We start from the raw sequence: 22,854 nt of genomic DNA on the forward strand, positions 1-22,854 counted from the left end.
CCGCAACAACTCTCGACTGGGTTCGCCATCGTCGCAAGGTCGGGTTCGCCGTTGTCGCAAGGTTGGGTTCAAGAAGCTTGTGAAAATTACATTTCATTTTACTGTTGATTTTGATTTCCTTGTGTGAATTTTCTGGGTTGGGTTTTCTTCTGAGAATGTTGGGGATCATTCCTCTAGCTGAGCGTCTTGGTTTTGTAACTGAGCATGTTTCCTTTGCATTTTATATGTATAGTTCTCCATATGAAATTTCATTTATATGAATTTTCAGACTAGATTATGAAATTGGAATTTACCAAAATTTGGTTATGCTTCCATTCGATTGTATCAATATTGAAAGGATAAATGATTTCATTAGTACCTAATTTGCAGCTTGTGCTTAATTTAATGTAGGCAGCTGGCTTTCTTTACAGGACCTACAGGTTCTTTTATTGTCGATAATGAAGTGTCAGTTTGACATCATTTCCATAAGTTTTTTATTTCTTCCACCCACCAAGCTCCTCTGTTCTTCAAGCTTCCAAATTCATGACAAGCTTTTATGTTTATTTCTCTCAAAAAAAAAATTAGGTGAAAAATATGTTTGAGCATCAATTCGTTTACCGGGATTACTCAATGATAAAATATCCTCTTAATGCCATTTGTAGTTGGAGGTCTACTAAATACTACTTTTAGAAATTTAACAGAATTGATAAAAAACTTACATTTATTTTATTCTATTTTTAAGGTTCATTTGTTAATTAATTATTTTTATGAATAGATCAATTAATGCCCCTACGAGTGTTGTTGTAAGAATATTATTGTAAAAATAAATAAAAATAAGAGAATGACTATTATATATTCAACGACAGAGTGCAGTTCCTCAATTCATTTGTTTCATGTGATTTGTGCTATGTGATTTGTGTTGTGTTATACTGCTGTGAACACCATTGATTTGTGTTGTGTACTTGTGTTATACTGCTGTGATTTTTGTTTCTGTTAATATTTCCTTTAGTTACATTAGTTGTGTTTTGGTTCTATCACTAATAATGAAAGTGAAATTTGAAATTTTATTATTGATCCGGGTTCAAAACCCGGAATTCGGGAACCCGAATTTTTCCAGGTTGAACCCAGACCTGGACCCGGATGGAAAAAACTGGGTTTTAATCCGGATCCGGGAGAAAGAAAATGACATCTGGGTCCGAAACCGGAAAGACTAAATCCGGACGAGGACCCGGACTCGAATTTTGCCATCCCTAATTGAGATTAACCGTTTAGGCAAGGCCTTGGGGGTAAATTGATTTCATTTTAAAATGGAAAATGATGTTATTATAAAACTTTTCACAAAATGGTGTGTTTTGTGTAAAGTATAAAAGCCACTATTTGTTGTGTAGGGACACCACACACACTTTTGAGACAAACTTGTGTGTAGCAATCCTCATTTTTCTCTCATGAGACAGCAAGTGAGGATTCTCTTTCCCACCTCTTTTTTTCCTCACAAGATAGCAATTGTCTTAGGTCTCTCCCATCTCCACGCCACTAATAGTTTCAACTACGTTCTCCCTCACCACAAAGCAACATGGAGAGCTCTTTGTCACCTATCTCAAGCGTCTTGTTTCACCTTTCTATCCCTATGACCCTCGATTGTGTAAGAGAAATCTTACTACTTCACTATCATCCCGCGATTTTAGCTGGGTTGCTCTCTCTCCCCCATAACAATCAACTTGTTAAGGTTAGTTGCTTCAATTCATTGCCCTAATTGAAATCTTTAATTTATCTAGGACATTGTGTTGTTTTACTTATGGATGGTGACTGTCTTGTAATTAAGTATTGTAAATTAGAATCAAATTATACAACCCCTTGATGCCATTTTGGAATAATGTTTATTTCAAACTTTCGTGTTGTGATTTAGTTGCTTGACGAAGCACCTAGATACTGTAGTTTGCTCCCTCAAATTATTCTGTTTTGTTGAATAAATTATATTGCCCATTATTTGAATAAAATAAAAAAAAATTATAGCTCTTAAACATTGAGCTTATGTTATAATTTACGTGTCCCCTCTTTTATAGCACTTTTTTCACAATTTATGTTGTTTCTAATTAGTTAATATGGAATATATTCATTTCGTAGGAATAAAGAATATGAAAAAAAAACCATCAAAGTTGAAGAGTTAGAGAAAATTGAGGAGGAAAATTTAGATGATGATGAGCCAATGATTGAGATATTATTTGATAACGAGACTGAAATGTTTAGTTATTACAGAGTGTATGGTAAAAAAATTTTAAAAAAAAGGGTTTCCAGCTATGCAGAGAAGTAATAATAGGGGTAGTGATGGGAGAATAAGACATGTGAGTTATGCTTGTGGGTGAAACGGTGCAACTAGAAGCAAATCTACTAATCTACTCAAGACCCAACCTAATGGAAAGATATGCTGCAATTCTAAATTGAAAGGAGAGTTCAAAAAAGACAGAAAGTGGATGATTCAAGTTTTAAATCTTGAACACAATAATACATTATTGACTCCAACCTAGTCTAAGTTTTTTTGGTACAATCGTAGCCTCAGTTCAGAAGCAAAAAATAAGTTTGATGTAAATGACAGAGCATGAATTAGATTGTCCCAAAATTATCAATCACTTATTATTGAGACTAGTGGCCAAGGAAATCTGACATCTATAGAAAGAGATTATAGAAATTATATCAAGAAAGAAAGACAACTACGACTTAGAGATGGAAAAGCTGTTGCTCTTCAAATTTATGAACATAAAATCAGAAAAAAATAAGTTTTTCTTTAGTATGCAAATGGATGATGAGGGTCGATTAAAAGGTGTATTTTGGGTTGAGCCAAAGAGTAAGGAAACTTACAAAGAGTTTGAATATGCTGTCACATTTGATGCCACATATCTTACAAATAAGTATGACATGCTATTCACTCCATTTGTGGGAGTAAATCATCGTGATCATTTTATTTTGTTTCAATATGGATTGATTTCACACGAGGACATTGAGACATTCACATAGTTATTTCAAATGTGGCTATCATGCATGTTTAATTATGCTTCTATTAGAATTATTGCAGACTAAAATAAGGTGATGAAAATTGCAATTGAGGATGGTTTTCCTAATACTCAACATCAATGATGTTTGTGGCATATATTTAAGAAGATTCTAGATAAATTAAAAGGCTATAAATAATATCGTGACATTAGTGATGTGTAACATTGTGCTATTTATGATTCACAAAGCCTTACAAAGTTCGAGAAAACTTGGCATCGCATGACTTTAGAATATGATTTGGGTGATAATAAATGGTTACAAGGCTCATACAACGATAGACATCATTGGGTACCATGTTATCTTAAGAATAATTTTTGGGCAGGAATGTCAACCACTTAACGCAGTGAAAGTATGAATGCATACATATTTTATGGTTACATTAACTCAAAAACCATCTTGAAGCAATTTGTAGAGTAATATGACGATGCATTAAAGAGTAAAGTTAAAAAAAAGTTGAAAAAGATGTCAAATGTCTTTCTCAACAAATGCCATGAGTGACATCTTATGAGATGAAAAAGTAAGTTCGAGATGTGTGTTGAGTGTTAGAAAATGCATATTTATAAAGGAGAAAACCGTCATTTTACATTTCAAGTCTTACTAACAACCCTTACTTTTATCTATTTAACCTTCTTGTGATTTAATTACATGTGTTTTATTTTAATTAAGTATTTTATGTATTTTAGGGGCATTATAGTCATTTCACAATAAATGAGAAATCAGACGGCAAAACGGACATCACTTTTGAACTCAGGACGGTCAAAAACCTTAGGAGGAGCATAAAAGGAAAAATGGCACTATTCACGTGTACGGTACTGTATACGTTACTGTTCACGACACTGTTCACATAGACGGATGATGACGTGGCATTGACTGATGAGGTGTCACAATCCTGTTGGACTAAAATTCTTATGTACTGTTGATGGTGACGAGGCAGCATATCAGTGGACGAAAAATCTCGCGTACGGTGCATGCATCACACAGGATTATTTTCAACCAAACCGCGTTACTGTTCATCCGGGTCAAACCGCGTTACTGTTCAAAGTCGGGTCAAACCGTGTTACTGTTCATCCGCGTGGTCAAACCGTGGACTGTTGACTGATGACGTGGCGCAATCTTGAGCGTCCAAACTGTTTTTAATCCGATGGCCATGATTTATTCCATGTATCTATAAAAAGGGGGCCTCTCCCCCCTAATTTGATAGCTCTGAATCCATTTTTGGACTCCATTTTCCGTAATTCCCTCTCCATCTTGTATTTTCTTCGTATTTTAATAAATTCCTATTTTGCCCCTAGTTCAATTATGAGTGGCTAATTTTCTTTCAAGCTTGGGTTGAAGGTGAAGTCTCAACATGTGTCATGGGCTTAATTTGGTAAATTTATTTTCTCTTCCCCTCTAGTTTTTGTGGATGTTTTGACTTCTTGTCGACAAATAATACTAATCTTGTCTAGTACCGCCTTGGTTTCACCGGCCCTCTAGTACAAGGTTATTATTATTTGGCACGATAAGCCCTTAGCACCATATTGATTAGAGCGTGGTTCATGAGGTGTGGATTCCCCCCTCATGATTTAATTGGCATTAATACGGATTATTTAGCCCATGATGCATGTTGATATGGATCCAGATACCCAAGTACGTCATTTCAATATAATTCTCGTCAATTTATTCTCGCCATTTCAATACCAATTTTAGAATTTATTCTCGCCATTTCAATTCCAATTTTAGAATTTATTCTCGCCATTTTAATTTAATTATTAGCATATTCCAAATCATTTCCACCATAAATCCAACTACCCATTTACAAAATTAATTCTAATATATAATTAAAATCCACCTCCTCGTGGGATCGACACTTGTCACCATTAGTCTATACTACAATAGATTCGTGCGCTTGCGAGTACATTAAAATTTGCACAACAATGTGTACACTATTTCAAAGTTCGAAGAATTTCAAAAAACGTTGACTGAAAAGATGTATTGCGAATTTATCAATTCTATAGGATGTGAATATATAGTTAAAGAAGATGTCAAAGTTGAAGAGGGTAAAAAACGAACTTTTTTTAAAGTCTATTTTGAAAAAGATAATGGTAAAATTAGTTGTAGTTGTTCAAGATTCGAGTTTAGGGAAATTCTTTGCAGACATGCCATTACAAGCATGATACATAATGACATGGAAGTACCTCAAGAAAAGTACATACTAAGAAAATGGAGAAAAGATGTGTGGAGATGCCATAATAGGGTGAAAACGAGTCATGGGCTGCGGAGCACAGATGAACAAAAGCGATATGAGAAAATGTGTGTTATTTTTGGAGATTACAAACATGGCTGCAACAAATGTTGAGACTTGTAAACTTGTTTTAAATTGGATTTAGAAAGTACGGAAAGATCTACCAAAGACGGTTCAATGAGGAGGTAACATCGTAGGAATTTCAGGTCAAGGAAGTTGTAGTAATAGCGTGAGAATTTTAATGAATGCAATTGAAAGCAGGGGCAGAGACAACATATTGATTAACTGGGCTTATTCAATAGTAATATAAAAAAATTTCAAAAAGTAATAAATATATAAATTTGAAAGATTTATCATACTTCAATATATGCTTACAATTGCCCTTTACGAGTTTTCATACATTGATAACGTTGTATTACAACTTCATTATCAATATTATTAAATAAATCTTTTCTATATAAACAACCAAACTATCATTCATCAATTGCTCTCTCATTCAGCTTCATAACTGATTCTTAAAAATGTTCATGGCTGAAAATGCTCTCTCTACACTAACAGTGGCAACAGGTAAAGTCAATGCTGATATTATTAGCAAGTGAATCAATGGATATACCTTATGTCTCTTAGTCTTGACCATCAACTTTGCAAGATCACTAATATCTTCTAATTGTGAAAACTCACCACTAGTTCGTATATCCAAAATATATGTATCAAGTTGAATTCTAAGTGCCATGATATCAATTGCAGAGAACTCATTTGGATACAACTGAGCTAGCCGTAATAACTTCTGCTTGTTGAAAGCAGAAAATGAATCATCTGGAGATAAACATGCTAAGCAAAGAAGCAACTCAATATTTGTCTTATTAAAATGAGAATTAAGCTCTTGAAGTTGCATATCTAAGACTATATAATACAATTCAACACGATAATGATGTAAATTTATGATCTCTTGAGCTTTACGTAGTGATCGCCCTCTATCCATAAACATATCATCCATATTAGGCACATTAATATCATGCTTCACACAAAAAAAAGTACGTTCATCAATCAAAGAATTTCATACACTTTGTCTCATTATTTGTAGTTGTAGTGTACATAATCTAACCAAGTTCATAGCATTCACAATATCTTGATTTTTCCTCTGTAATGCTTGTGATAACTCATCTATAGCCCCTAAAATATTCCTCATCCAGATACTCTAAAAGACATAATTAGTACTTGGGCAATTGAGACCACTAATATTATATAAGAGAGACGCGTGATGCATTTCTTTTTATTTTGGTTGATGAATCTTGTGATATATCAACAAAAGAGCAAATGGTAGTTGTCTTACGATATGTAAACACTAATGGGTAAGTGGTTGAACGTTTTATAGGCATTAAATAAGTTGTTAGTACTACTGCTCAATCACTTGAGGAAGCTATTGATAGACTTTTTCTAGACATGGTTTGAGTATGTCTAAGTTGCGAGGGCAATGTTATGATGGAGCAAGTAATATGCAAGGAGAATTTAATGGCCTTAAAACCATAATTTTGAGACAGAATGAATATGCTTATTACATTCATTGTTTTGCTCATCAACTTTAGTTAGCTTGTAAACCCATGTTTAGTAAATGATTCACCACCTATTTGTTCTCCAATTCTTGGCTTGCAAAGATAACAACAAAGACAAAATGTAGCATCATTTGCAATGCTATACTTTAACCAATTTCCATATTTATCAAACCAAGCTGGATTAAATCTCTGAGACTGTTTTCCAAAATGCCTAAGAGGAAAATTGTAAGTTTTTGGTTAACAAAGGCCATTTTACAAATATTGTCTTCGAACTTTATCATAGATATTAACATTATAGTAAGTAGGGGTGGGTAAAACCGAACCGGAACCGAAAAAATTTCAGTTCAGGTCGGTTTTTTTTAGTTTCGGTTTGGTTGTTTTAACAAAAAATCTGAATTTATAAATACTGAACCGAGTGGTTCGGTTCAGTTCGATTCTCGAATAAAAAATTATAAAATCTAAACCGAACCTAATTTAAGGCATTTTCGTAATTTCGCTAGAACATATATATACACAAGTTAAACATTTGCGGTTTGCACCACTCTCTCTCTCTCATTTTCAGCTGCAGCACAACCACTTACGGAAAAATTGAAAAAATACAATAACATACTCATATCGAGGCAAAGCTAATAAAACTAAATAATATTAATAATTTAAACAAACATGAAATAAGAGCAGATCAAAGAGCCATTTAAAAAAAAAATAGATCCATTTAAAAAAAAAACTGAGCAAGTTGACTGGCTACTGTACTCCTAGTAGTGCTGGGGTGAAGACTAAAAAAGTCATTAAATGTTGAAGATGATGGAGGGATAATAGTATGACTCAATATTTAAGATATGTTTGTATATAGGAATTCTAATATGATTTGATTTGTTTGTTAACTTTTCATAATAGTCCTTGATCGAAGGGGAACAAGATAAAATTTCATTGGAGTCCCTAATGTTTTGCTAATTTCTATTACGGCATAAATACTTATTTTATTTTATTTACATTTTGGGCCAAAACTTTTGATATTAAAAATAGTAACCATAATTTTGAAAATTCTTCGTTTTAGTCCAATATTCTTGCCTCTTTTTTTTTTTAAAAAAAATACAAATTTGTAAATTATTTTATTTTTGTTTGATTATATATTGATTATAGTAGGCCTTGTGTGTAGGATAAAAGAAAATAACAATGTTGTAAAGGATATTATGAAGGATGATTTTGTAAATTATTTTATTTTAATGATGTAGTAGTAATTGATGAAATTGTAGATTAATTGATGAAATCGTAGATTGTAGATGCTTTGAATATATTATATAGTTATTGAAAATGAGGAAATTATTGCACATGGTTTGAAATAGAACTGAAAACCAAACTGTTAAGATGAACTGAAAAAATTGATTGCTTAAATAAAACTGTTAAGAAAAACCAAAACCGAACTGAAACCGACCTATCAGTTTGGATTTGGATTTTATTTTCAAAAAAACCGAACAATTTTTTTTTTATTTTTCGAACCCGAACCGATCTGAAACCGAACCGACATGCACCCTTAATAATAAGAAATTGGATGTCGTAAACCAGGATCCATAGGAAGATTCAATAAATTGACCTCCACATCATTTTCTCTCATAGTTACAACATCATCATTCTTTTGTTTTTTATCACTATCATCATTTTTCTTTGAATAACTACTGTCTTTTTGTTTTGAAGTATCATCATTTTTTTTTTCTGAAAGTGGCGACTCCTTTCTTTTATAAAATCTTTCTATACCTATTTCAAAATATAAATAAAGATTATGAGTATATATCATTTACTTATGCTACTAGCACTTTTAGCATATTCCCATATTATATAATTATATTAATGTTGTAAATTAATTAACAAATAGTACACGGCAATAAAGCTAAACAAGCAAATGTTTTATTGCAATTGTCATTTTCTTAATATGATAATATATGTTCTTTTTCATGGAACCCACACTCAATCACATTATTTTTTCAAGTATACCGACTACCAGATGATACAATAAAGGAAAAAAACAACAATATCATCAATTCAACAAATAGTCATATGTGATTTATAAACAATAAAATAAAAGACAAATAAAGTATTAACTTGTACCTTAGTTGTATTGAATGAAGAGATGAGGGGTTGTTTGAAATTTGGAGGAATGAATGAAAACCACTTGTCCACTGTCACTACTTTTTTGCTTTTGGAGATGCTGAAATAAAAAGATGATTTAAGGATTTGCTGGTAGTGGAATTGGAGAAGGTGAGAGTAATAAAATATTATTAATGAGTTTGTGGGCTGTTTAAAAAGTTAATTAATATTAATATTTATAGGCTTGATTTTAGTTTGGAAAGCCCATCTCTTTTGATTTGTTTTAAAATTTTGGAGTGTGACAATTTAACTATATATTAGGGACTTGAATATAAATTATTAGGGGCTTAAGAAAAAAATATTGGAAATTTTAGACAAATCAAATTAACTATTAAAAGATTTTTTCTAAGTCCCCACTGGTCTAAAGGTAAATCCACCCCTGATTGAAAGAGTATATGATCTAATAGCTAAATGTCGTAAAGGTCGTCCACCTTATCAAAGAAAAAAGTCAAAAAAATTTACTAAACCTAAAAAGAATTTGGCTTGTTCCGATGTAGAGGTTAGTTTTAATATTAATTAAAATAAAGTAATTTATTATATAAATGATACTTAAATGATTTTTTGTTGACTTTGCATGATGGACAAGTAAACAACCTATTATCTTCTCAAGTGACTACTGTAATACTAACCCTTGTTGTGGTAAGTTTTGAAAAATTCTTATTGATAATATATTGTTGAACTTATGTAGACGCTTCAAAACCTTGAAGGAAGTAGTTTTGATATAAATATCTACCTACCTATATGGAATAGTGGACAATTGTAAAAGAAGTTTTCTACACTTTATATATATGTATATAAACACACACAACACACACATACATATATATTTCTTCATCTTATGTATTGTATTTTTTATCATAACAAGATATTTAATTTTTTATAATAGCAAACGCAACTCTAGTAGCATGAACATTTTCAACAACTATTCTTTCAGGAAGCTAATGAATATGGAGTTAGTACGGAGTTTTTGAAATGATTTCACAAAATAGCATTGTATTTGTGTTTTAAGAATGAAGAATGACAAAATGCAGTTGTACTTATTTTTCTTTTTTCTTTTTTTTTTGTATTCTATTACTTAGTGCTTTGAATAAAATTAATTTGTTTATAAAGTTGTTTGCTTTTACTTAATCTTTTCTAGCAATTTATATTTAACTTCACTGCATTTGTAATTAACTTTGGAAGTACCTTATTAAGGATCGCAAATAAGAGAAACTAATATGTTAAATTCACTTGACATTATAATTGCAACCAAGAGAGGTTAACACATTATGATTGCAAATAATAGAAGCTAATGCATAATTAAATATACAACTTAAATGTAATACATATTAAAATAGATGTAATTATTTGTACGTGAAGTTCGTAAGATCTTATCATTGCAGTATTTTTTCATCTGTGAATTTGGAATTTCACTCATGGTAGTAGGCATTATGACCAAAAATATCCAACCAATTCCTTGAGCTTTTCAACTGCAGCCTTCTAGCTTCTACTAGAATCTTGCATTCATAATACATTTTAAGCAGCTGAAGGAAGAAAAAAAATAAAGAGGCCACAGTAACTCAAGCTTCTATGACCAAAGATCCATTTCACCACATAAATTTTCAGATTTTGCCAGTTATTATACAAATTATATAAAGAAAACAACAAATCACTCTAATCTCAAAAAATAAACACATTCACTATTGATCAATATCACTAATAAATTGATAGGTCATAATTTGATTCAAATTTATAACACTTAAGCACAAGACCAACACCATCCATAGGTAATTTGACATACCTCTATGTAAGTAGAGATCCAAGTTTAACAAATACCAATAATTGAATACAAATTATTCATAAGCTCATAAACTATTATTTTATTACAAACCATCAATTTTCTTTAAAAAAAATAGAGATACTCCAAGCATTGGTGCATCTGGCAACTAATTACACATTTTATTTCTTTTTAGAGCAAATATTTTATAGATATATATAGAATTTTGATTGTATTATACATTCTTCCAAAGCTAGTTAAAAATAAATGAAATTTCTTTATAAAAAATTCAGGACCAAAATGACAACAATAGGCCATTCAAAGGTACTGTTATCTAAGTGTGTAAAGTGCTAGCTATAAAGTAATCATCATAGTATATTATAGAAACCATACAAGTATGACGAAAAACTCATTTAACAAGCTAGTGTAGTAGCAGTAATAGGTTGTCAACAGTGACTAATAAAAAAGTGCACAAAAAAATTATATTAATTCCTACAAGACAACAAATATCTCAATTTATGTGTTTTAAACATCTTTTTTAAATAGTTACTCTGAAATTAGTTCTTCTAAATTCAACACAGATAGTTATATGCAACTGAAGTCAGCAATTAATTTCAACTTACTAAGAAATCCAATTAACAAAAGCCAAAGATTACCATTATAATGAATTAACCATAAAATACTCTCAAAGCTTATGCAATCCAAAATATCATGAACATCGGTTCAAGGAATCAAGCTCTTTGCATGATTCTCAGGCTATTTTACTAGTAACTAAAAATCATAAGTTGACAGTTTTGACAAACCAAATGCCTTAAAACTAGAACTAACTATAATATCCAAGGCATAAGGGGGTTGCATAATTTGATTTCAATTTACAACACTCAAGAACAAGACCATCATCATCCATAGGCAATTCAACACAATGTCCTAAACAAGTTAAAGATATCAATTGGAATATAGAAATTGGAATTGTGAAATTCAAAACCCTTGACAACCAAATTAAATATTGGGGGGTGGGGGAGAGTGAGGCTGCAAGATTTCTCTAACACAGCCGAGAGTTATAAGGATAGAGAGGTGGAGCAGACGCTTGAGGCAGGTGAGAGAGAGCTCTCACTGTTGCTGCATGGTGAGGGAGAACGGAGCTGAGACTGTTAGTGGCTGGAGATGGGAGAGAGAGACCTTCACTGTTGATGTCTCGTGAGGAAGAAAGGAGGCTTGTTGCACGTGAGTTATGTTGCTCCCGTCTCAAGTGTGTATGGTGTTCCCACGCAACAAATAATGGCTTTTATACTCTGCACAAAACAATCCGTTTCATGCAAAGTTTTGTGAGAATATCAGCACCATATGTGTAGCAACTTGAAATTAGGATGGCACAATTTGTTAATTGGAAAGAAGCATGACACTACTTTTGGTAGGTTGGAATTGATCTGAATAGATTTAAAATGGAGTTAATTTCGGATTATTTCTCATGAATTGATTATTTTTAAATTTCCTATATTATTTTTAAAAATATAAATTTACTTCTCATTTTTTTAGAAAGACGAAAAAATTCATCAACTCGTTTATATTTTTTCCTTATCTTTTGAGATTTTTAAAAGTAAAGAAGATAATTTGAAGATAACCAATTCACAAGGGAGATAATATGAAAATTTCCCTTAAAACAACACTATTTTTTATAATCTCTAATTCTTGTCACTTATTTATTAGGACAAAATTATGGTGCAATTGTGGTACCATACCACAGTTTTCTTTTTTAAACACTATTCGGTATATTGTGTTTGACTAATTTTTATTTTGGTGAACATTTATTGGTGGGTATTATAAACATTTTTAAAAATATATTTAAAACATATTAAGAGGTGAATTTAAAGAAAATGTTAAAAATATGCTAAACGACTAAAATATGTATGACACGGTGACTAGGATGACACGACATGCCAGCTTAAATTACCACTTCCACTTGAAATTAAGAGCTTCAATTCATCGATGCGTTTCTATGGAAGCTTGACATGTTACAAAGCCATGTATATAGAGTTAATTTAAAAGATTTTTCTCACAAGAGCTGATAAGAAAGGACTATCCTTTTGTGACACTGTGGTAATACAAGGCCGCGTACAATTAAGAGTGATTTGTAGATTTTTTTTTCTTTTTTAAGGTGACAATTAATATTCATATTGTGTCAAATACAAATACAATCAACATTGACGCAAACTCATTTAGTTAATTATCTCAAAAATTAAAATATAGATATAACTTATTAATGAAACACGTTTATTCATATTAATTCTTTTAATACTGTTTAAGTACATTTGATCAAATTAATTATGCAGATCGTATCAACATAACTCTTTTTACTAAATGTGTTTAATTTTGTTAATTTATTTGATACGATCAGACATTTAAACCAATTAATTAAATGTGTTGAACACGTGTTCAAAACATTATAATATAATTTAAAGACGAGATCATACAACTTTTAAAAATTATACAAGAGAATTAAAGTTTCTATGATCACATTGTATTTTAAAAAAAAAATTACTTTACATGCCTAATTTTTCAATTACTTTCTTCTGATGATATTACTTGACCGAATAATTTTTCAAACAGACTTCTTTAAATGATCGCTGAACCTAAAATTTAGAATGATTGGAAAAAAAAAATGATTAGACTGCAAATATAAAAGTACATTAGTCTAAATATTTTTTCAGAACTAACTTTTTGATAAGCACAAGTTGAAAGAGAGCAATCCGAAGTATTTTTCTGAGGTGGCCGAAAAGGTCTACTTATTACGTTTTTGTTTTTTAAAAAGAGGAGAAACCTCTAGAACCGGTTCCCGGTAATCTTCACAGTCACGTTAAAAATTCACCGCGGCACTCCCGTGTTCAGTCCCCTACCAACCACCCTACCACTCCGCTTTCCAAAATCCAAACCCACCCAATCAAAAAGTCGACAATAATCAAACTCAAACGTGGCAGTTTTCTATTCGGTACTTCAAAAATAAAACAGGTATACTGCGAAGCGGACGATTAAAGGAAAAATGTTTTCCATTCAGTAGAAAATTGGACGACGATAATTGACACGGTAAAAAAGGAGAGCATTTTTTTTTTAAAAAATCTTTATCTTTATTATAAAAAACAAACCGCAGCAGCACACAAAGACAACAAAAACACTCGCTCTCAATCAGAGGAGCACGCTTTCAGATTCCGACTCGACCAAGAAGAACAAATCTCCTGCAGCTTCACTCTTAAGCAGGTAAAGGGCTTCAATCTGATCTTCATAGTTTGCTTCTTCTTTTGGTTTTTATTTTTTTGTTTAATTCAATTTGTTTTGTAATTTACTTGTTATGTGACAAGCTAACCTGATCCAGCTGTTAAGGTACTATGTTGGTTTACGCTATTTTGGGTTGATGGGGTTTTGGTCTGATGATAATATTGATCTGGGTTTTGGTTTGTTTTGACTCTTGTTGTTGAAAATTTGTTTCTTTTTGTGTCGATATGGGTGTTGTTTATTTGCTTTCTTGAGTTTGTTTTGGAGTTTTTGTGTTGATTTTTGTGTTATATGATAATTTAGTTGTTAAATTTGTTACCTTTGAGGGGTTTTCTGCTCTTAAGTAATTTGGGTCTTTTGGGTCTAATTTTTAGGGATTGTGTTATTGTTGTTTGATCATTTTCCTTTGTATGGGGAAATTTTGTTTACTTTGATTGTTTGGTGCTTTCACTTGGAGATTTGGCAAGGACCTTTGATCTGAACTGGATATTTGATTGGTTGGTGTTTATTAGCTTTGATCCTTGCTACTAAATTGTGTGTATGCATGTTGTGGAAGTGTCCGCATGCTTATGCATACCTCTTGAATGCTTCCTGATTTTGATGTTTTTCTGAAGGAAAAATGATTAAGCTGTTCAAAGTCAAGGAGAAGCAAAGGGAAAATGCCGAAAATGCCAATGGGAAGACACCTGTCAAGAAGCAAAGTGCTGGAGAATTGCGTCTTCATAGAGGTTCCGTCATACAGCCTCCATCTGCCAGATTGTAGATTGGTTTTCGCTTCATTAACACCTTTAATTCATCTTTTTCTTTTTTAATATTACTACCTTTCACATCAATTCCAGACAAACTCTGCCTTGCAATGATGGGCAGAAAAAATTTGGTTATTTTCATTCATTATGTATGGTTTATATGGGTACCTCGCATATATACATGGAAGAAAAATGAAAATGTTTATAGTTTCTTCACATGCTTCCTCACATCCAAGTAATTTATTCAGAAAATAATAGAAATACTTTAATTCTGCTGGCTGCCCCATGAACGGTGATAAACTATTATTCTTAGTCATTGTTGTTTCTCATTAATATAGTTTGTCATGTGTCTCATGACCTATTTTTAGCCGTTGTTTGAAAATGGTCTGTACTCTGTATAGTTTTCTTCCAATTCTTGAAACCTTATTACCTTGGACATATACAACTTGGCAGTGTTCCTGCTTATTAACTTAATTTCATCTGTTCATATGAAATTTACTCTGGATTAAATTTGATTCCTCCAGTAAAGTAACACTTGAGTTGCAGTTCAAATTTTCATTTTTCTCATCTTGCAGACATCAGTGAACTGAACCTACCCAAAACTTGCAGCATAACATTTCCCAATGGCAAGGATGACTTGATGAACTTCGAGGTTTCCATTAGGCCTGACGAAGGATATTATGTGTAAGTATTCCCTTGGCATTCCTTAATTTACCTTTTATACCTTGCAATCATGGTAATTAAGTGGGATTTCATTGAGTGTCTGCTTCTGTTTTTCATTTTAATTATAAAAACCCTGGATCTAATGTTCTGTTGTTTCGGGAATCTAGTATTAGATCCTGCTGCCATACTAGCGTGTGTGTTCCAATATCATGGTGCTCAACAATGCAGCCAGGGGTCTACATACTAAATTTTTCCTTAGCCACAAGCATGAATTTAGTGTGACAAGAAGCATGACTTTAATGCAAAAAGAAAATGCCCTTCTCTTCGTCTATACTAACTTGTCTTTTGCTATTTTTTTAACCTTGTTTTTTTTCTCTTGCAGAGGTGGTACATTTGTGTTTACTTTCCAAGTATCTCCCATCTACCCTCATGAGGCACCAAAGGTCAAATGCAAGACAAAGGTAACTAAGCAGACCTTGTTCGCACATAGTTTATTTGCTTATCTTCTTTATTTCGTAGTTTATTTGCTTATCTTCTTTATTTCTTGCCAACACTGTTGCATGGTTGCTCAGTTTATTTGCTTATCTTCTTTCTTGCCAACACTATTGCATGTATTTTAACCTGTGCATTGCATTTGCAGGTGTACCACCCCAATATCGACCTGGAGGGAAATGTCTGCCTCAACATTTTAAGAGAAGACTGGAAACCGGTTCTGAATATAAACACCATCATTTATGGACTCTTCCATCTTTTCACGGTACTGATTTTCTTTCTCAGAGTCGTTATTGCAACTAACTTCTTCCTCTTGTACAATTGTACTTAGTGTTTGTGCTTCTGTGCAGCAACCCAATTATGAGGATCCCCTCAATCATGAAGCAGCAGCTGTTTTAAGGGATAACCCAAAACTGTTTGAATCCAATGTTAGAAGAGCAATGGCTGGTGGATATGTGGGGCAAACCTTCTTCATTCGGTGCATATAATTGCTTGTGCCTGGAAATGCATGTTGCTTTGAAGGTAAGGAGCTGTAAATTTGGTCGCAGGGCTGCTTCAATTTCTAGTAATGTGTTGGGACAAAAAATTCTAAGAATCATGCAAAGGGAGTCAGAATGTTTGTATGCTGCTGTAACTTTGTTGTGTGTTTGTGATATTGGCTGAGAACAAAATTATTTCCCTTATTTTCAAGTGAATCGATTGGGGTATGCTGCAAGCCTGCAACTTTGAAGATTTAGTCAGTGTACTTTATCTTTGTTTTAGGGGGTGGGGAGAATGCTTTTTTCTTGCTTATTTTTTCATTTAACCCTGATACCGAATTAAAATCTTTTCTATTCTCTCCTGCACCACATAAATCAGACTGATCATATTTCTTCCATCATACTGCTAGAAGGTTGCAAAGACTGAGTTTGTTGTGGTTCAAAATCTAGACAGATTCGAGTTAAAAGTGAAATTTGTGCCATTTTTCTTTCTGAACACAATTGAACTTTAAAAACACAAAGCAGAACGGATAGAAAAATAACACAACCAACAATATTTATTAATGAATGTGATAATACGATGATGAAAAAGAAATTTGTATGGATGTACAAAAAGCAAATGCAACAACTACGACTTGACAGCAGCCGGGTAATAATAAAGGTGCTGGAGGACAAATCTTGAAAAATGATCAAGGCACCTCAGCTGTCCAAAACCTATGAACACATGATAACTGAAGACCATAAAACAAACTGAACATTATGCTCTGAGGAAAAGAATGTGAGGCTAGTTTCGGCTGTCATTGGGATGGGAAAACTTCTTGACTATAGCAGCCATGTATTTTCCCTGATGCTCAGCAAGAGCCAGCTCTGTTTCGGTTGGCTTTCTTGTGCCGTCACCGGAAAATACTCCTGCACCATATGGAGAGCCTCCTCTTAGGGAGTCCATCCCGAACATTTCGGTGCCAAAGGTGTAACCAATGGGAACATAAACCATCCCATGGTGTGCTAACTGGGTGATTGCCGTCCACCTGCAACACAAACATAGCAGAATTATTCGGATTTAAGATATCAAACTGTCATGACTGAACTAGGGAAGTGGCCATGAAATTGGCACGGTCTTTGTTCCTCAGATCATATATGTATGATTTGCATTCTATGTTGGTGATTTATCATATTAATTTTGACAAACAAAAGTTGTTATCTAGCGTGCTAAAAATCAAAGATATCAAAAAGACAACGCTGAAACTCTTCCTAATAAATCCATGATCAAACATTAGCCAGATAATACCAGAAACATAAAAATATGAATTTTCCTGATCATAAAAATCAAATAAACAATAACCAAAGCAGTATCTCACGCCGTGGTCTCTTGTCCACCTCCCTGCGTCCCAGTACTCACAAAGAATCCGGCAGGCACGCCAGCAAGCCGTTGCTGCTCCCACAAGTGAAATGTAGAATCAAAAAAGGCCTTCATTTGTGATGCCATGGATCCAAACCTTGTCGGGAACCCAAACAACAAACCATCAGCATGAACCAAATCATCAACAGCTATTACAGGCACCTCAATGCCCTTTTGGGGCACCTTCATCTGCTCCAAAACCTCCGCTGGCAACGTCTCCGGTACTCTATACAAAACCCCTTCAACTCCATCAATAGAATCCACTCCCTTCTTCATTTTTCTTGCCAAAATCTCCACATGGCCATACATTGAGTAAAAGATTATGAAAATTTTAAGTTGTCCTGTTGTGCTTGTGCTTGTAAGTTGGTTTTGGTCAAGATTAGAACTTACTCCGTCTGGGTTTGAAGGATCTTGCTCTGGCATATCAATTGCAAACTTTTTCTTGCTTGGGAAACACCCACCTCCTTTTCCCATTAGATCTTAATATGATTCTGAGCTTTTCCTGTACTAGTAACAATATTGAGTCAAGATTCTTGACTGGTGGGCACTGCTTGAAATATGTTTACTAAAGGTACAGTGATCAGAGACTGAGTGACAAGATAAACCAAGATTGTGAGTTCTGTATCAATTTGCATATAATATATAATCAAAAAGAAAAACAAGAACAGTAGACGAAGATGGAAACTGGAGTTGTGCATGTGAACAGAACTTGAGTTGACTTTCCTTTTGAGCTGGTCGTTGGTCTGTAATGGCTGGCATGTCGTGCGTACAACATAACATTATGTTACAGCAAACTTCGCCGTCTAATTTATTGAATGGTAGGTAAAATACTGAACAAATACGTAACGTTTTTCTTTCGGTATAGACTTCTAGTCGCCATCTATATCAATCATCTTTATAAAATGTAATACGAGTGCAGCATAGTTTGGGACCTTTTCTACGCCACCTCATTATGATTATTATGTATAAAAATTGACTAAGAGCAAGAGACCATCAATCCCTTTCAGCCAAGGTTATGTTTGGCGCTAAAGTGCCTGGGTAGGTAGTTGATAAACATACATAAATTATTTAGCTACTGTGCTCCAAATTAAGCAGAAGCGGTGAAGCGCAGTAACTATTCGCATACCCTCAAAATTTCTTAAATATATAGATATATTTTTTTTGTCTTTGTTTCTCATTTCTTGTGAAAAATGTCTTAAGATCACCTTAATCATAGCAGCATTCTGTGGCCTAGTTGTAAGGTTTTAACAGATCATGATACAACTATTAAAATCAGGCAAACGTATGCTCACCGTATCAACAATTCAGAAAGCACCCTGTCATTCTCACACATATGGTACATGTCATGTAACAAATTGTGATACACTACAAGATCGTTTACAGGAAAATTTTACTGCTCGTTATACACACCCAGGCAAGCAAAAACAGAGGGTATAAGAGAGTAAAGCCCTCTGCTTTGACATTTAAAATGAAAAACTTGCAAAGATTTTGTGATGCAATAGGCTCATGATTACCAAAAGGTGGTGTCGTGGTGAGTGGTGACATTCTTCAAAAGCTCCAAATTTCAAGGCGGAGAATAGTTATGTTTTCAACTGAGTCATTTATGAGTACAAGTCTGCTCATGTTTCCTTCAATGAGCGACTTTTAGACCTCTTCAGCTCCCATGGTGGTAGGCAGCCTTTGTAGTGAGAATGAAGAAACAATGAGGATATTGAGACTTCCTTCTGAGGCATTGAGATTGATGACCAGCAAGAGAAGGCTGTTCTGAGTCTCTTCTTTTCACTGTCACATCCTTGGAAGTTAGGGTCATGTGGCACAGTGGAAGTTTTAAGGGTTTCCGGGAGTATGCAGTTGCAGAGCAAACCTACACGGGAGAAAAACAGTTCACATAGTTAAGAATAACCTTTCAGTGACCAAGATTCTAAGAGTTAAAGCTTTGTCCTCAAGGAAAATAGATATAAAGTGTTCCTCGATTTAGATAAACTTTCATCCGTAATGGAATATGGCATGAAGCAATGAGAAGATTGAGTGAAGTGAGCCAAAAATCTTCAGTTTCAACCATTCATTATGAATCTATGATATAAGAAGCATTCTATGATTTCCAAAGACACATTAGGCCAGCAAATGCTTGTGACAGACAGATATGTGTCAATTACCTATTCTTGCGAGTCGGTTTACCCATTTTGGAATTGGCTTGCCTGTTAGCTTGTAACAAATATCCTCGCAGAAGTGGTTGCAGTTCTTTACAATCAAATGATATGTATCACCGTTGTAGTTTGCAGACTGGCGCTCCATGAACTCTCTAACCTCAATAGGATCCAAGCATGTTGTTCCCATTAATATTGACTTTCTAAACCTGAAGCCAGGGCATTGTCGTGGTTCAACCTCAAAGACACCACTTGATGCAAAGTCATGGGCTCCAAAAGCATATTCTATGCCATAAACTGTGATAATGAATCAGTCAGAATCCCTTTGGAACATAGCTAATTGCATAAATTATCCCGAGGATCCCTTCTTTTAATATAATATAAAAAAGTTTGTTGATCAAATCTATTTATCAATTCAGTAGAAGCTCAGAAATGTGAATAGGGCCTTAAAAGATGAGCCATGAGTAAGAATCAGGTCCTGTTAACTATTTGTAGACACAATGCTAGTATAGTACATGAAACTACAGTTTCTGATACTGAAAATATTGACAAATGCTTGTATGTATTGCTAAGTATTTTGCAATGTCACTCCTTCCCTCTATCTTCCTCAACTTGAGAGAATGAACAATACCTTTCACTCTATCCTACTCTACTTTTGATAGTCTTGTGCAAGCTACTTTTGGTTGAGATTGAGTTACGAAAGCTATTGTATTGATAATGATCAATATATTTTGCTGCTTCTGCCTCCTATATTATGATGTCATATCTTCATTCAGTGATGACATAAAGCATCTATGCTTAATAATCTTAAATGAAAGTTAAAATATTCCATCCAAACAAAGCATTTATTAGAAATTCCAAGGTCATCTAGTAATTGTAATAATTACCTTCTACTCCTGTGTGAAAAATACCAAGGCCAGCCCAATAGACATAGCCATTAGCTGGTGTCAAGTCATAAACATTCAGGTAGACAGGTGCGTTGCCTCGACCAAATTCAGCTGATTTCACTTTTGGGAACATGCAAAAACGGGTGGCTGAACTGCCTCTTAGACGAAGTGGTACAATAGAGTTCCAGCCCTTCTTTGGTCCTAGCTTCATGTTTTAGGAATGAAACCAGGAACTGTTCCCAACCTGCAACAATGAAAAAGTATTAAAAAAAATTTCATGCAGAAAATCCATAACAGCGAGCAGCTATCAAATCAACTGCGATGCAGAATACCTTTAGCACAAACTGATAATGAGCCTGATTTCTTTCACAATGAACACCACATGATGGAGCTATTTCTATCAACAATTCACCACTTCCTACATGTGGCCAAGCAGTGATATATTAGAGCACATATCAATCTCACATCATTTTCCTATCGTTTGGCTTTAGGATTTAGGACTATGGATGCATCCAACTAATAGTAATCGGGAGTCTTATCTCTTAACAGTCTAAGACATCTCAATGAAAAAAATATGAACTTGCCAAATTATGGATATCTGTCATTATATTTCAATGATACATGGCATTTAGTATGTTGAACATTGACTTATTACATTGCGAGGCCGCATCTAAATTTTCACTAAAACTAGGCAGTTTTATTCAGACAAATATATTGACTATGAAATCTAATTTCTGATACAGAAGAAATTTGGTAATCATTTCATTATTTTAGAAACCCCCCCCCCCCCCCCCCCCCCCCCCCCAAAAAAAATTACATTGTTGACTCTTAATCCCATATGTAGTTTGACCCAGGAGTCAAACATGAACTGCGGCACTATCTTTCGTTAGATCTATTAGCAAAATTTCATTTTCGTAAATGCGGAGGTTAGGATTTGCATTTATTAGAAGCAAGAGCGCAAGTCAAAATTTTGCCAGTGGACATGAACAGTTGCTAATTAGGCCCAAATAAACAGTAAAATTCAACAGAAAAAAATGGGAAACATACGCAGTGCAATGAATCATTTAATGAGTGAATCAAATTAAGCAAAATTATCAACTATAGAACTTACCTAAAGCAATGAGAAGTAACATGGAAAAGTAAATAACCGTGGAAAAAAAAAACACCAAGAAACCAAAAATTTTAGAAAAAAATGTCAAGCCCATCAAAGAAAAGAAGCAATCATACACTCATTGAAGTAACAAAACAAACCCATTGCAAATAAATGAGAATCAAATAGACCCAGAAAACAAAAATATCAAAAAAAGCAAATCTGCAGTAGAGAAATGAGAAGCAAAAACACCAAAACTTGCCTTGTGAAAGATGAGACGCATGAGGCACGACCTTAATGCTAATGCAAATTAAAGCAACATTAGGAGTGAAGAGAGAGCACCTGAAGCTGGAGTAAAGCGTGAAGCTGTTGTGCCTGAAACTGAAGCCCACACATGGCTTTTTTGTTTGGTCTGTTTACCCAAAAACAAATGAAAGCTGTAAGGGGGCACAGAGACTACTGTCCTCTTTTGAAAGTCCAATGAGGCAAGAGAATAATTAATAATGGAGTAGAACAAGAAACATAATTTACACAAAATCTATAGTAGCTAAAGGTGAAAAAGCAATGGAAATCACTGACTTGCTTTTTGGAAAACCAGCATTGCTTTGACCCCATCTATGTAAAATGCACAATCAACTTTACTTACCACCATCTTTACAAGTGTGTGTGTGTGTATTTTTTTTTTAATTACTAGTTACAAAATTTTTATTTAGTTTGTAGATTTATAATTAATAATTTAAAATATTACGAAAAAATTATGATTATTGTAACATATAATGGTTGGTTTTTGAATATATATATATCCAATGTGATTGTTGATTAGTGATCCACATAGTTGTATGGTACTATTTCAATAATTTACAATTTTTTTACTCTGTTTAGGAGGGGGTGCTACGTGACTCACCAGAATATTTTTGGATGTTATATGATTATGTTAACAATATTAAATTATAAGCTCAATTTACATGTCATTCTAAATTTT

At 33.5% G+C, this 22,854-nt stretch overlaps 4 protein-coding genes across 9 annotated transcripts; 1 reads left to right on the plus strand and 3 right to left on the minus strand.

Annotated features, from left to right (window-relative positions):
* Nucleotides 1-5,753: 5,753 nt before the first annotated feature.
* Nucleotides 5,754-6,440, minus strand: LOC127899127 (uncharacterized). The gene is made up of 2 exons (XM_052432100.1): nucleotides 6,357-6,440; nucleotides 5,754-6,269 (listed from the first exon to the last, which is right to left on the minus strand). The coding sequence occupies exons 1-2, from the start codon at nucleotides 6,438-6,440 to the stop codon at nucleotides 5,754-5,756; spliced, it is 600 nt and encodes a 199-aa protein (XP_052288060.1).
* Nucleotides 6,441-13,792: 7,352 nt separating this feature from the next.
* Nucleotides 13,793-16,602, plus strand: LOC102618559 (NEDD8-conjugating enzyme Ubc12). Its single transcript, XM_006487128.4, has 6 exons — nucleotides 13,793-13,954; nucleotides 14,584-14,697; nucleotides 15,291-15,399; nucleotides 15,761-15,839; nucleotides 16,019-16,135; nucleotides 16,221-16,602. The coding sequence occupies exons 2-6, from the start codon at nucleotides 14,589-14,591 to the stop codon at nucleotides 16,356-16,358; spliced, it is 552 nt and encodes a 183-aa protein (XP_006487191.1). The 5' UTR covers nucleotides 13,793-13,954; nucleotides 14,584-14,588; the 3' UTR covers nucleotides 16,359-16,602.
* Nucleotides 16,603-16,882: 280 nt separating this feature from the next.
* On the minus strand, nucleotides 16,883-18,674 carry LOC102617711 (probable NAD(P)H dehydrogenase (quinone) FQR1-like 2). Of its 3 annotated transcripts, none has more exons than XM_006487127.3 (3): nucleotides 18,139-18,674; nucleotides 17,708-18,039; nucleotides 16,883-17,377 (listed from the first exon to the last, which is right to left on the minus strand). In XM_006487127.3, the coding sequence occupies exons 1-3, from the start codon at nucleotides 18,220-18,222 to the stop codon at nucleotides 17,134-17,136; spliced, it is 660 nt and encodes a 219-aa protein (XP_006487190.2). In that variant the 5' UTR covers nucleotides 18,223-18,674; the 3' UTR covers nucleotides 16,883-17,133. The 3 variants fall into 3 exon arrangements, with proteins under 3 accessions (XP_006487190.2, XP_006487189.2, XP_006487188.2); XM_006487126.4 differs by having other exon boundaries at nucleotides 17,708-18,295; nucleotides 18,458-18,667; XM_006487125.4 differs by having other exon boundaries at nucleotides 17,708-18,295; nucleotides 18,434-18,666.
* Nucleotides 18,675-19,044: 370 nt separating this feature from the next.
* LOC102617015 (deSI-like protein At4g17486) lies at nucleotides 19,045-22,442 on the minus strand. Of its 4 annotated transcripts, none has more exons than XM_006487121.4 (5): nucleotides 22,215-22,440; nucleotides 21,115-21,200; nucleotides 20,783-21,026; nucleotides 19,905-20,192; nucleotides 19,045-19,612 (listed from the first exon to the last, which is right to left on the minus strand). In XM_006487121.4, the coding sequence occupies exons 3-5, from the start codon at nucleotides 20,991-20,993 to the stop codon at nucleotides 19,368-19,370; spliced, it is 744 nt and encodes a 247-aa protein (XP_006487184.1). In that variant the 5' UTR covers nucleotides 20,994-21,026; nucleotides 21,115-21,200; nucleotides 22,215-22,440; the 3' UTR covers nucleotides 19,045-19,367. The 4 variants fall into 4 exon arrangements, with proteins under 4 accessions (XP_006487184.1, XP_015388387.1, XP_052288018.1 ...); XM_015532901.3 differs by having other exon boundaries at nucleotides 22,135-22,440; XM_052432058.1 differs by having other exon boundaries at nucleotides 21,115-21,196; nucleotides 22,131-22,440.
* Nucleotides 22,443-22,854: the final 412 nt, after the last annotated feature.

Source organism: Citrus sinensis, chromosome 8 (assembly GCF_022201045.2).
Source record: "Citrus sinensis cultivar Valencia sweet orange chromosome 8, DVS_A1.0, whole genome shotgun sequence".
NCBI lineage: Eukaryota > Viridiplantae > Streptophyta > Magnoliopsida > Sapindales > Rutaceae > Citrus > Citrus sinensis.

Bases quoted from the DNA above. Each gene is read 5' to 3' on its own strand.
- LOC127899127 (XM_052432100.1), bottom strand. From the start codon at position 6,440: ATGAGGAATATTTTAGGGGCTATAGATGAGTTATCACAAGCATTACAG. The intron at 6,270-6,356 runs GTTAGATTATGT...TTTTGTGTGAAG, and splicing joins TTGTGAATGCTATGAACTTG to CATGATATTAATGTGCCTAA.
- LOC102617711 (XM_006487126.4), bottom strand. From the start codon at position 18,222: ATGGGAAAAGGAGGTGGGTGTTTCCCAAGCAAGAAAAAGTTTGCAATT. The intron at 17,378-17,707 runs GTGAGATACTGC...TTTGTGTTGCAG, and splicing joins GGTGGACAAGAGACCACGGC to GTGGACGGCAATCACCCAGT.
- LOC102618559 (XM_006487128.4), top strand. From the start codon at position 14,589: ATGATTAAGCTGTTCAAAGTCAAGGAGAAGCAAAGGGAAAATGCCGAA. The intron at 14,698-15,290 runs GTTCCGTCATAC...CTCATCTTGCAG, and splicing joins AGAATTGCGTCTTCATAGAG to ACATCAGTGAACTGAACCTA. The intron at 16,136-16,220 runs GTACTGATTTTC...GCTTCTGTGCAG, and splicing joins GACTCTTCCATCTTTTCACG to CAACCCAATTATGAGGATCC.
- LOC102617015 (XM_006487123.4), bottom strand. From the start codon at position 20,993: ATGAAGCTAGGACCAAAGAAGGGCTGGAACTCTATTGTACCACTTCGT. The intron at 20,193-20,782 runs GTAATTATTACA...TCATTATCACAG, and splicing joins TTTTCACACAGGAGTAGAAG to TTTATGGCATAGAATATGCT. The intron at 19,613-19,904 runs GTAATTGACACA...TCTCCCGTGTAG, and splicing joins AAACCGACTCGCAAGAATAG to GTTTGCTCTGCAACTGCATA.